The sequence below is a fragment of the Schistocerca americana genome, chromosome 2 (assembly GCF_021461395.2).
Source record: "Schistocerca americana isolate TAMUIC-IGC-003095 chromosome 2, iqSchAmer2.1, whole genome shotgun sequence".
Classification (NCBI taxonomy): domain Eukaryota; kingdom Metazoa; phylum Arthropoda; class Insecta; order Orthoptera; family Acrididae; genus Schistocerca; species Schistocerca americana.
In genome coordinates this window covers 962,097,131-962,111,015 of record NC_060120.1, presented here as the reverse complement: position 1 = coordinate 962,111,015, position 13,885 = coordinate 962,097,131, and the positions used below count along the sequence as shown (strand labels likewise).

At 39.8% G+C, this 13,885-nt stretch overlaps 1 protein-coding gene across 2 annotated transcripts in view; it reads right to left on the bottom strand.

Annotated features, from left to right (window-relative positions):
* LOC124596201 (calpain-5-like) overlaps positions 1–13,885 on the bottom strand; it is a 288,416-nt gene that overhangs the window by 68,096 nt on the left and 206,435 nt on the right. For both annotated transcript variants that reach the window (XM_047135248.1, XM_047135246.1), the window contains exon 8: positions 4,456–4,605. In XM_047135248.1, the coding sequence (XP_046991204.1) occupies positions 4,456–4,605 (150 nt within the window). The remainder of the gene's footprint in view (positions 1–4,455; positions 4,606–13,885) is intronic.

Genomic DNA, 13,885 nt, shown 5'->3' with positions numbered 1-13,885 from the left:
AATATGTACCCATCAACCATTCTGTACTTGTCACTGTTCTGTATCTGTCAGTCCGTATTTGTCACTGTATGTACCTGTAAACATGCAGTACTGGTCATCCTACTGTATGTGTCTCAAGTCTATACTGCTTCACTCTTCCTTGTTCAAATCACAACACAAGTTGGTGACTTTCGTGTGCTCTGCTCTGGAACAGTCATGAGCTTCTACAATGACGACTATTTCGTATGGCCACCTGCGACCATTTCATTGCAACACTGACAGTACAAGCTCCACCATTTCTTGTTGTACTGTTATGTTCTCCATACTGTGATTTTGCTGCAACCTGGGAAAGCTCTGACACATGACTGCACCTCTACATTGTCACATTTTGAGTTTGACAAGCCTGTGTGGCATGGTTGCACCTCCACTTTGTTGTATTTCAGAAAACGGTCCCGGAAATTGGTATGCGTTGTTCTGGCTTCCTTTACAGGAACAGACTCCCTTTTTTTATTGTTCTGTTAGTTTGGCATCCTTTCCCTGACTGGCCTCCCTGTTCTGTTCATTGGCATCTTTTTCAGCACTGGTCTCCCTTCTCTGTTCATCGGCACCCTTTTCAGGACTACTCTGTTCACTGGCATCCTCGTCAGTACCTGTTTCCTTCTCTTTATTTATTGGCCTCCTCCTCAAGACCCAACTCCTTCCTATGGTTCACTGGCTCCCTTTTCTGGACCCATCTGCTTCTCTTAGTTTTTTGACCTCCTGGAGGACCTGCTTCCTTCTCTTGTGTCAATTAGCCCTCTTTTCAAGCCCAGCTTTGGTCTCTCTTGTTGTCCTGTTTGTTTGTTGTTTTTTGCCACGTGTGTCGAATTTTTCCTAGTGTCCTCTACCTATGCCAGCTCCTTGTTTGTGATGTGGTTCTCCATCTCATGCTCAAGAAAGCAGTTTGTCAGTGAATCCTTTACTGTTGAGATCTATCCCTGATGTTGTTTCTTGAATTATCAAATAGTAGCGTGGATGGGATGGTACTACTGCTTTTCGTGGAACACATTGGTACATTGTGACATGTCCGATTGGTGAAGAGGAAGCCACTGCAGTCCCAACCAGGAAATGTGCTGCTATGTATGGCTCCGTTGGCAATAGTATCAAGGGCACCATGCAGCACTTCCGTCTTGCCCCTCTTTCTTGCTGCAACATGAAAGAGCTGCATATGGACACTGGAGCAGCTGTTTTCACTCTTCACTTCGCAACTGCATGCATTGCTGGGATCCCCATCATTGACTCCCAGCAACCTCTCTGGCAAGCTACTTACAGTACTTTCCTATCTTGGTCACGGCCTGCCACAATCCATGTTCGGCACCACGCACTGGCATCCATGCCACCTTGCGACAGAATCCTTATCACCTTTAGGTTAGTGCCCTCCATGTTCCCTTTTGTTGTTTGTTGTCCATCTATTGCAATCGAGATGACTCTCATGACCCTGTCTCACATTTATGTCAGATGCCTCCCTTGTACAAAGTTTTCCTGGTTTATCTCCTTTTAAGAGTTTTGCTTCTGCCTTGGCATTTGCCAGTATCGTAGTTCACTGTGGCAGCACACTGCCCCGGCTGTGTCTGGCCACCTTCCTACCAGTTGACTGCCCCACGTGGACGAAACAGTTTGGTCTCTCGACATCTTCTGTGCCAAAGCAAGTGCCTCCATGTGCCACCAGCACCTTTGCAGGCACATCCAGGGACCTTCACCAGCAATGCAGGTGCCCCCTACCTTGCACGGTGCCTCCAGTCACTTTCAGCATTAATGGAGGTGCCTCCTACTCTGCTGCAGATGGCTCCTGCTCCTATGTAGGCACAGGTACTTCCTACACTGCTGGGGACACATACCCTCCCACCAGACACCACGGCTCCCCAGTTACGGCACCTAGTGACAACTCTAACATCACCTAGGCCCTGCCTCTGGGATATTGGGGCCATCCATCGGCCTTTCCTGGAGGGGGGGAGGGGGGAAGCGGGGAGAGGGTGAAGGTGCGGGACCACTGCTGACCTGGCTTGTGGGCCTGCACAGACCCAGAACTGTGCACACTCGGAATGTCTGCCTCAGGCACTATGAATGTGTAACCCGTCAGTATGTCATGGGGGAATGGAACATCCAGTTGCCCCCTCCCCCTTATGGAAGCAGGACTGTAGAAATCCATCCATTACTACTCCTTAGCTGCCACTTCTGTGCTGCATGAAATTGGAGTAGCACACCACTTGGCCGCTGCAGTCTCCCACTAGAGGTCACCGATCAGTGTGCAATGCCTCAATTGCCTGCAGCCAAGAGCCAATGGCCCCTGGCAGGCAAAATGGTTTTTATATGTAAGTATGTAGGCCTTATGTAAGTATGCAGGCTTTCGTGGTTGTTGTCACTAAAGTTAAAATCTTTTTGGTTGCCAGGCCGCATCATATTTCCTTCTGAAATAATCAATGTTTTGGCCCATCTGCTGGGATCTTCTTCAGGATGCTTCAGTGTCCACTATTGCTAGCCAGCAGTCTGCTCCTGTCAGCCATTCTATACTTGTCGCTCTTCTGTATCTGTCAGTCTGAATGCATTGATTGTCTGTACTACTCATATGATTGCACGTGTCTCTTCTACTCTGTACCTGCTCTGTATGATGTCACTCCATGACCCATTCTTTGGCAAAATAAAAGTTCTGTGTATTTCATGCTTCTGCATTTCTCATTGAGAACCTATGCCACACAACAAAAGGTGCCATACTAGTCATACCTTAACATGGAATTACCAAGAAAAATCTGGAATATTTACTGAACAGAAGAACAGTGCTATAAGTATCATTATGTACACTGAAAGGCACCAGAGAGTAGATTTATCTGCTAGAAATACCAAATATTATAAATATTGTATTAACTGTGTATTGAAATATGTTTTGATCTGTTCTGTGGAATTATATCACAAAATCTACAAGTAATACATATTTAAGACATAATTTTAATTTCACAAATGTAGTGAATGCAGTGAGCATCTGGCTGAAGAAATATCTCTCTAAAAGAAATTGCCAGCACTGGTGCACATTATACTGAGGGGCAGATCAGATGAATACAGTTCATATAAGCAGGGAAGTTAATAAATGAAAATCAGGATTAATTAATTAATTATGGGAAAGGACTTTACAATTTTCTAGGTAATTAAAGGAAATAAAAACTCAATATGAAAAACTCAAACAATGGAAAATTCAGGATGGAATAATGACAATATTATGAAAAGGATAAATTGCCACTCATCTACATCTACATATACATCTACATGGTTACTCTGCAATTCACACTTAAGTGCCTGGCAGAGACTCACTGTATACTGGAAATGTTGAGTCGCAGAGAGGCACAACAAAAAGACTACTAAACATGTAAGCTTTCAGCCAGAAGGTCTTCTTCCAAAATATACAACATACACGCACACATTCACACAAACACAGCTCACCCACACATGGCCGCTATTAGGGGTGGTGGAAAGGGGAGGGGGGGCTATAGCCCCCATAGCCTCCCCGCCCCCCCAATTGTCATTATTCCATCCTGAATTTTCCATTGTTTGATTTTTTCATATTGAGTTTTTATTTCCTTTAATTACCTAGAAAATTGTAAAGTCCTTTTTTTAAGCACTATGTACTAACCAGAGTCACAGTAAGACTTTCAGACGTTTTTGGTTTATAATTAATAAACTGACTATTGTATGGTGAGGATATACACATTAAAGGAAGAGACTAATCTACATGTACATCTACATTTTTGTAGAAGTAGAAAGATGAATAGTCTCATTTCTTGTAAGGTTAAGAACAGGCATCTTTCCTGTATGTCAGGACAGTTGTCCTTGTGTTTAAAGTATAAACTATAGCCCCCCCCCCCCCCCACGAAGGAGCATCGTATTACACTGGTTAAAATGACTTCAGAAATCACTGAATATATTACTCCAACAGATTCAATCTTTTCTTTATAATTATGTAGCAAAATAGGTTGCAATGTATTTCAAACACATTTTAACAAAAGAATAAGAGTGGCACATAGCTTACTATCTAAACCAATAAATATAATTTAACTTAAAATGGGCATCTTATTATTTATTAATACACATTTTAAACCCTGAACTCCTAAACAGTTACCAAAAACTACTTTAAGCAACACCAAATTTTACCAGATTGTTAGCGGAGGACCTCAACTCTCCTTTTTTTACGCGATATTCCATGAACTGCGCATCTGTGTGTGGCTTTTTGTATATATTATACTTAAATTTCCACAATTCTCTGGTAACATAGCAGGAGTACATATTTTAAAGTTAAATTCCTGTGAATCTCATGAAATTTCAGCTCACTTTTTTGTTTTAGACTAGTCATAAGTTCTTGTCATAAATAATGATATTTAACCGAATTTGGATTGGAAAAAAAAGGGGGGGGGGGGGGGGGGATGGAAGATGAGGTAGAAACAAACTTACCAAAATTCAGTCTCATAATCTAGAGTTAGCCCCATTCTATCTCTTTCAGATTCTCTGACCTTTGACCATTCTGGTGATGATGACAGGAGCCTTGTTAATTGAGATGTTGTATAAGCATATTCTTTATTACTTCGTGCATCACCATCTTCACTGGAAGAAATAAAGATTATATCACAATAGAATCCTTTTACAATGTCACTGCAGGACTCTGATGATGCAATGTTAATTTAAATCTTTTCATAGTGTACAGAGCTCCAACACTGAGAACATTAGAATATTAATTAACCATATAGTTCAAAAGGCAAGCTGTTCTTTTGGAGACTATAGTTATGACGAAGCTAACAGATAACCTGAGTGATGGTCATACCAGGTGGCACAGTCAATGAATTACTAACAGAAAATGAGACTGTTAATGACAGTCCCCCAACATTACTTACCACAGAAAGAGAAATGAAAGATATCTTGTACAGGACTTGTAAGAATGGTGATGTGATTGCTTTATGACTGCGTGAGGAAGTGTGTATTGCAAAATTTCACAAATTTCATTTCAAATATTTCTCCACATTTAATGTCAGAAGTACGTGTTTATTGACACTATGATGAGTTTAAAACAGAACTCATTTAGTTAGTAGTAGTAGTAGTAGTAGTAGTAGTAGTAGTAGTAGCAGTAGTAATAGTAATAATAATAATAATAATAATAATACTTCATTCAACATCAAATTATTCATTGCTTATGCACAAAAACAACAAAGATTACAATTCTTGTACATAACACAATGATACATTCTTTCGAATATATTACTGATTAACAAACAATTGAGGGTTGGAGTACCAACAATATAAGGAAAAGGATAGATTGATACACACTGTAAGGCAGACACACTGAGCTGCAGACAGGCCAAAACCTTCTTCAGAAAAGGAAGCACACACATACTCATTCACACTAGCAAGCACAGTTCAAGCACATATGTTCACCACCTCTGACAGCTCAGACCAGAATCACTACGGGACCAAGCTGCCGGAGGTGGCGGTCATGCATGCATGAGGTGTGCTTGGTTGAATGAATTAATGTGTGCCTGTTTCCTTTTTTGGAGAAGGCTTTGGCCGAAAGCTAAATGTGTAACTGTCTTTTCATTGTGCCTGTCTGCAACTCAAAATTGTCATCTTTAGCAGTATTACGCAATCCGTCTTTTTCCATATATTGTTCTTTATTGATTAACATCTACTAAGATCACAAAAAAATGGTTTGCTGAACACTATTTAATTGTTGGTAAGGCGGGTACCATGTTGAGATTCATTGGGAGAGTGCTTAGAAAATGTAGTCCATCAACAAAGGAGGTGGCTTACAAAACACTCGTTCGACCTATACTTGAGTATTGCTCATCAGTGTGGGATCCGTACCAGATCGGTTTGACGGAGGAGATAGAGAAAATCCAAAGAAGAGCGGCGCGTTTCGTCACAGGGTTATTTGGTAACCGTGATAGCGTTACGGAGATGTTTAATAAACTCAAGTGGCAGACTCTGCAAGAGAGGCGCTCTGCATCGCGGTGTAGATTGCTCGCCAGGTTTCGAGAGGGTGCGTTTCTGGATGAGGTATCGAATATATTGCTTCCCCCTACTTATACCTCCCGAGGAGATCATGAATGTAAAATTAGAGAGATTAGAGGGTGCACGGAGGCTTTCAGACAGTCGTTCTTCCCGCGAACCATATGCGACTGGAACAGGAAAGGGAGGTAATGACAGTGGCACGTAAAGTGCCCTCCGCCACACACCGTTGGGTGGCTTGCGGAGTATAAATGTAGATGTAGACATTTTTCAAAGCGCTTCTTATTCTGCATGTAAGTATAATGTTCTCCTAATGTGTAAAAAGGATTCTGTAACAGGAATTTCTTACACTGAAATTTAAACTTAATGTGGAAAGAGTCATAACTGCAATGAGCAGTGCATTGACTATTTTTAAACTTGGACAGTGTGGACGATTTTCATAGAGTGATGTCTGGGGCTGCTAATGCAAAATTTTTCTTTATTTCTGGTATTCTAGTGAATAAAAATAAATGTTGGTGTACAGCAATATGGCTTTTAGAATCTTCATGTTTACTATGGCAAGCACACCAGCTTTTGGAAACAAGTCACAGCATGATTCCTTCCTGTACAGGTGATTCATATAGCACTTTTATGAAGTATTAGTGGCTTATTTATATTTGCTTTGGTTGCTGCTCCCCACATTTCTGTTCTATAGTTTAAATTCAGGAAAAAATAAAGCATGGTATGCAGTCTTTAGGAAACACTACCTTTGTAGAACTTCTAATCATATTAGCTGCATATACCTTCTTAGATAACTTTCATGCTAGAGACTCAAGATGCATGTCCCATTTCAGATTGCTATGAATGGTCAAACTGAGGAATATTATACTAAGCTCTTTTTTACCAGTTCACTGCCTATGTGCAGTCTAATCTAATGACTGAAACAACAACTCCATGAGACATGTCCTCATAGGTGCTCACATTTAGATGGCTTTCATTAAAGTACTGAACAATTTATTTTTCACTTTACTGCAATAGCTCTTTAGTTCATTAAATGATTCCTCTTTATACATGATGGATATAACACCTGCATTTAGAACTACGTTGGAACTTAGAGAGCAATATTTAATGTCATTTACATAAATCAAAAACAGAAAACGACCCAATACTGATCTCTGTGGCTCTCTATATTTATATTAGTTATTTTAGATTTGTGAACACCATTTTCAGTTTTAAGCAGTGTAAACTGTTTTCGGTTACTCAGGTAGGTCATAATCAGTGCTGCTGAGCTTATCTAATAGAATACTGATGTTCACACAGTCAAAAGTTTTCTCAAGGTCTAGGTATATACCCGCAACATTTTCCTTGTATTTGATGCCATTTAACACCTCTTCAATTAACTGGGCAGTTACTGTGCTAGATGATTTACATTTTAGGAATATATTCTGATTTTCCAACATTAGGTTCTAATTTCATATTTGTCCAACAGCATAGTGAACGCATTATTGTGGCCAATACAGACACGAAGCCCATGCCTACTACAGTAGTACAAGTTTATATGCCAACTAGCTCTGCAGATGATGAAGAAATTGATGAAATGTATGATGAGATAAAAGAAATTATTCAGGTAGTGAAGGGAGACAAAAATTTAATAGTCATGGGTGACTGGAATTCGAGAGTAGGAAAAGGGAGAGAAGGAAACGTAGTGGGTGAATATGGATTGGGAGAGAGAAATGAAAGAGGAAGCCGTCTGGTAGAATTTTGTACAGAGCATAACTTAATCATAGCTAACACTTGGTTTAAGAATCATGAAAGAAGGTTGTATACATGGAAGAACACTGGAGATACTAAAAGGTATCAGATAGATTATATAATGGTAAGACAGAGATTTAGGAACCAGGTTTTAAATTGTAAGACATTTCCAGGGGCAGATGTGGACTCTGACCACAATCTATGGGTTATGAACTGTAGATTAGAACTGAAGAAACTGCAAAAAGGTGGGAATTTAAGGAGATGGGACCTGGATAAACTGAAAGAACCGGAGGTTGTACAAAGTTTAAGGGAGAGCATAAGGGAACAATTGACAGGAATGGGGGAAAGAAATACAGTAGAAGAAGAATGGGTAGCTCTGAGGGATGAAGTAGTGAAGGCAGCAGAGGATCAAGTAGGTAAAAAGACAAGGGCTAGTAGAAACCCTTGGGTAGCAGAAGAAATATTGAATTTAATTGATGAAAGGAGAAAATATAAAAACTCAGTAAATGAAGCAGGCAAAAAGGAATACAAACGTCTCAAAAATGAGATTGACAGGAAGTGCAAAATGGCTAAGCAGGGATGGTTAGAGGACAGATGTAAGGATGTAGAGGCTTATCTCACTAGGGGTAAGATAGATACTGCCTACAGGAAAATTAAAGAGACCTTTGGAGAAAAGAGAGCCACTTGTATGAATATCAAGAGCTCAGATGGAAACCCAGTTCTAAGCAAAGAAGGCAAAGCAGAAAGGTGGAAGGAGTATATAGAGGGTCTATACAAGGGTGATGTACTTGAGGTCAATATTATGGAAATGGAAGAGGATGTAGATGAAGATGAAATGGGAGATACGATACTGCATGGAGAGTTTGACAGAGCACTGAAAGACCTGAGTCGAAGCAAGGCCCCGGGAGTAGATAACATTCCATTGGAACTACTGACGGCCTTGGGAGAGCCAGTCCTGACAAAACTCTACCATCTGGTGATCAAGATGTATGAGACAGGCGAAATTCCCTCAGACTTCAAGAAGAATATAATAATTCCAATCCCAAAGAAAGCAGGTGTTGACAGATGTGAAAATTACTGAACTATCAGTTTAATAAGTCACAGCTGCAAAATACTAAAGCGAATTCATTACAGACCAATGGAAAAACTGGTAGAAGCTGACCTCAGCGAAGTTCAGTTTGGATTTCGCAGAAATGTTGGAACACGGGAGGCAATACTGACCTTATGACTTATCTTAGAAAATAGATTAAGGAAAGGCAAACCTATGATTCTAGCATTTGTAGACTTAGAGAAAGATTTTGACAATGTTGACTGGAATACTCTCTTTCAAATTCTAAAGGTGGCAGGGGTAAAATACAGGGAGCAAAAGGCTATTTACAATTTGTACAGAAACCAGATGGCAGTTATGAGTCAAGGGTCATGAAAGGGAAGCAGTGGTTGGGAAGGGAGTGAGACAGGGTTGTAGCCTGTCCCCAATGTTATTCAATCTGTATATTGAGCAAGCAGTAAAGGAAACAAAAGAAAAATTCAAAGTAGGTATTAAAGTCCATGGAGAAGAAATAAAAATGTTGAGGTTTGCCGATGACATTGTAATTCTGTCAGAGACAGCAAAGGACTTGGAAGAGCAGTTGAACAGAATGGACAGTGTCTTGAAAGGAGGATATAAGATGAACATCAACAAAAGCAAAACGAGGATAATGGAATGTAGTCGAATTAAGTCGGGTGATACTGAGGGAATTAGATTAGGAAATGAGACACTTAAAGTAGTAAAGGAGTTTTGCTATTTGGGGAGCAAAATAACTGATGATGGTCGAAGTAGAAAGGGTATAAAATGTAGACTGGCAATGGCAAGGAAAGTGTTTCTGAAGAAGAGAAATTTGTTAACATCGAGTATAGATTTAAGAGTCAGGAAGTCGTTTCTGAAAGTATTTGTATGGAGTGTAGCCATGTATGGAAGTGAAACATGAACAATAAACAGTTTGGAAAAGAAGAGAATAGAAGCTTTCGAAATGTGGTGCTACAGAAGAATGCTGAAGATTAGATGGGTAGATCACATAACTAATGAGGAGGTATTGAATAGAATTGGGGAGAAGAGGAGTTTGTGGCACAACTTGACAAGAAGAAGGGACCGGTTGGTAGGACATGTTCTGAGGCATCAAGGGATCACAAATTTAGCATTGGAGGGCAGCGTGGAGGGTAAAAATTGTAGAGGGAGAACAAGAGATGAATACACTAAGCAGATTCAAAAGGATGTAGGTTGCAGTAAGTACTGGGAGATGAAGAAGCTTGCACAGGATAGAGTAGCTTGGAGAGCTGCATCAAACCAGCCTCAGGACTGAAGACAACAACAACAACCAATTTATTTAAAGATCAGTGTTACATGGACTATTTTTAGTCATTCTGAGAACATGCTGGATTGACTTCATAATGCCCCGCACTGGATGATTTTAAAGAGCTAGTATATTCATTACTTCTATACAATTTGTTAGGGCTTAATGGGTTTTTATGATTGTCACTGATGCTTTCCACTAATGAAGAAAAGTAGGACCATTCATTCAATATGTTTGAAGTTTCAAGTTGATGTTTTATGAACTCCCATTCTAATTAAAAGCAAAGTCCACACAGGATTTGTCTCTGCATGTTCTAAAACTGTTTATCATTCCCAGACACCAGCAGTAACACTGTGTGAAGCCTGAATCTTATTTGCAACATAGTTCCTCCTATTCTATATCAATAAATCTTTATAGTATTCGTGATAAATGCTGAATGTTTCTTTTCTTTTGAGATTTTCTCTGCCATTCATCATTGCACTATGGAGTAATTTTACTTTTTCCCTAGCTTCATTGATACTTTTGTTTACAGTTTTTGCTTGTTTAACTTTTGTGGCCATAACTGGACATGTGGCATCAAAACAGGAGTAAAAGTCAGGAGCAAAGCTATCGTAGGAAAAGTTACCATTGTCAAACCATGGTATGTGTGATTCATGCATATCAGTCAGTTGATGTTATCATTATACATAATTCTTATGCTTAAATATTGTTCCTTTTTAGTGATGGCAGGCACCTCATAGGACTCCAACTGAAGCTGCACTGCATGGTGGTCAGACATGGCTAATTTTAGAACAGATCTACTGCAGGAAAGATGGTCATGTTTATTACCATTTTATCCAGACCTGTTTTGCAGTTGTCAGTTTCTCTAGTTGGCTCATGAATGGGTGGTGTCAGATGTTTGGAGTTGGCATCATTGGTTAATAAGTCTACATATTCCCTGTTATTATTTACTTGGCAATTTAACCCAGAAAATGTCCTGTGTGTATACACAAATAAGTCAGATAGACTTTTGAAAAATATATCCATATTTGCCACAGATGGCTTGTTTTTTTTTTTTTTGTTGTTGTGGGCTTCAGTCCAGATACTGGTATGATGAAGCTCTCCATGCTACTCTATCCTGTGCAAGCCTCTTCATCTTTGAGTAACTACTGTGACCTACATCCTTCTGAATCTACTTAGTGTATTCATATCTTGGTCTCCCTTTATGATTTTTACCCTCCACACTTCACTCCAATACTAAATTGGTGATCCCTAGTTGCCTCAGAATGCGTCCTACCAACCAATCCCTTCTTCTAGTCCAGTTGTGCCACAAACTCCTCTTCTCCCCAATTCTAATCTGTGGACAGTCATTAGTTATGTGATCTACCCATGTAATCTTCAGCATTCTTCTGTAGCACCACATTTCGAAAGCTTCTAGTCTCTTCTTGTCTAAAGTAGTTATCATCCATGTTTCACTTTCGTACGTGGCTGCACTCCATACAAATAATTTCAGAAAAGACTTCCTGGCACTTAAATCTATACTCGATGTTAACAAATTTCTCTTCTTCAGAAACGCTTTCCGTCCCATTGCCAGTCTACATTTTATATCCTCTCTACTTCGTCCATCATCAGTTATTTTGCTCCCCAAATAGCAAAACTCCTTTACTACTTTAAGTGTCTCATTTCCTAATCTAATTCCCTCAGCATCACCTGACTTAATTCGACTACATTCCATTATCCTCATTTTGCTTTTGTTGATGTTCATCTTATATCCTTCTTTCAAGACACTGTCCATTCCGTTCAGCTGCTCCTCCAGGTCCCTTGCTGTCTCTGACAAAATTACAATGTTGTCAGCAAACCTCAAAGCTTTTATTTCTTCTCCATAGATTTTAATTCCTACTCCAAATTTTTCTTTTCTTTCCTTTACTTCTTGCTAAATACACAGATTAAATAGCATCGGTGATACGCTACAACCCTGTCTCACTCCCTGCTTCCCTTTCATGCCCCTCGACTCTTATAACTCCATCTGATTTCGGAACAAATTGTAAACAGCCTTTTGCTCCCTGTATTTTACCCCTGCCATCTTCATAATTTGAAAGGGAGTATTCCAGACAACATTGTCAATAGCTTTCGCTAAGTCTACAAATGCTAGAAACCTAGGTTTGCCTTTCCTTAATCTATCTTCTAAGATAAGTCGTAGGGTCAGTATTGCATCGTGTGTTCCAACATTTCTATAGAATCCAGACTGATCTTCCCTGAGATCGGCTTCTACCAGTTGTTCCATTCTTCTGCAAAGAATTCATGTTATTATTTTGCTACCATGACTTATTAAACTGATAGTTCGGTAATTTTCACACCTGTCAACACCTGCTTTCTTTGGGATTGGAATTATTATATTCTTCCAGAAGCCTGACGGTATTTCGCCTGTCTCATACAACTTGCCCAGTAGATTGAAGAGTTTTGTCATGGCTGGCTCTCCCAAGGCTATCAATAGTTCTAATAGAATGTTTTCTACTCCCAGGGCCTTGTTTCGACTTAGGTATTTCAGTGCTCTGTCAAATTCTTCATGCAGTGTCATACCTTCCATTTCATCTTCATCTACATCCTCTTCCATTTCCATAGTATTGCCCTCAAGTACATCGCCCTTGTATAGACCCTTCATACACTCCTTCCACCTTTCTGCTATCCCGTCTTTGCTTAAGACTGGTTTTCCATCTGAGCTCTTGATATTCATACACGTGGTTCTCTTTTCTCCAAAGGTATCTTTAATTTTCCTGTAGGCAGTATCTATCTTACTCCTAGTGATAAATGCTTCTACATCCATACATTTGTCCTCTAGCCAGCTCTGCTTAGCCATTTTTGTACTTCCTGTCAATTGCATTTTTGAGATGTTTGTATTCCTTTTTGCCTGCTTCATTTACTGCAGTTTTATATTTTCTCCTTTCATCAATTAAATTAAATATCTCTTCTGTTACCCATGGATTTCTTATCTTTTTACCTATTTGATCCTCTGCTGCCTTCACTATTTCATCTCTCAAAGCTACCCATTCTTCTTCTACTGTATCTCTTTCCTCTGTTATTGTCAACTGTTCCCTAATGCTCTCTCTCATACTCTCTACAGCCTCTGGTTCTTTCAGTTTATTCAGACTCCATTTCCTTAAATTCCTACCTTTTAGCAGTGTCTTCAGTTTTAGTCTACAGTTCATAACCAATAAACTATGGTCAGAGTCCACATTTGCCCCAGGAAATGCCTTACAATTTAAAATTTGGTTCCTAAACCTCTGTCATACCATTATATAATCTATCTGGAACCTTCCTGTGTCTCCGAGCCTCTTCCACATATACAACTTTCTTTAATGATTCTCAAACCAGGTGTTAGCTATGATTAAGTTTCCAGAATGAGATTTTCACTCTGCAGCGGAGTGTACACTGATATGAAACTTGCTGGCAGATTAAAACTGTGTGGCAGACTGAGCCTTGAACTCGGAACCTTTGCCTCTCATGGGCAAGTGCTCTGCCATCTGAGCTACCCAAGCACGACTCACGCCCTGTCCTCACAGCTTCAATTCTGCCAGTATCTTGTCTCTTGCCTTAACTTCACAGAAGCTCTTCTGCGAACCTGATTAAGTTACGCTCTGTGCAAAATTCTACCAGGCGGCTTCCTCTTTCATTCCTTACCCCCAGTCCATATTCACTACTACTTTTCCTTCTCTTCCTTTTCCTACAGTTGAATTCCAGTCCCCCATGGCTACTAAATTTTCATCTCCCTTAACTATCTGAATAATTTCTTTTATCATATCATACATTTCTTCAATCTCTTCATCATCTGCCAAGCTAGTTAGCAT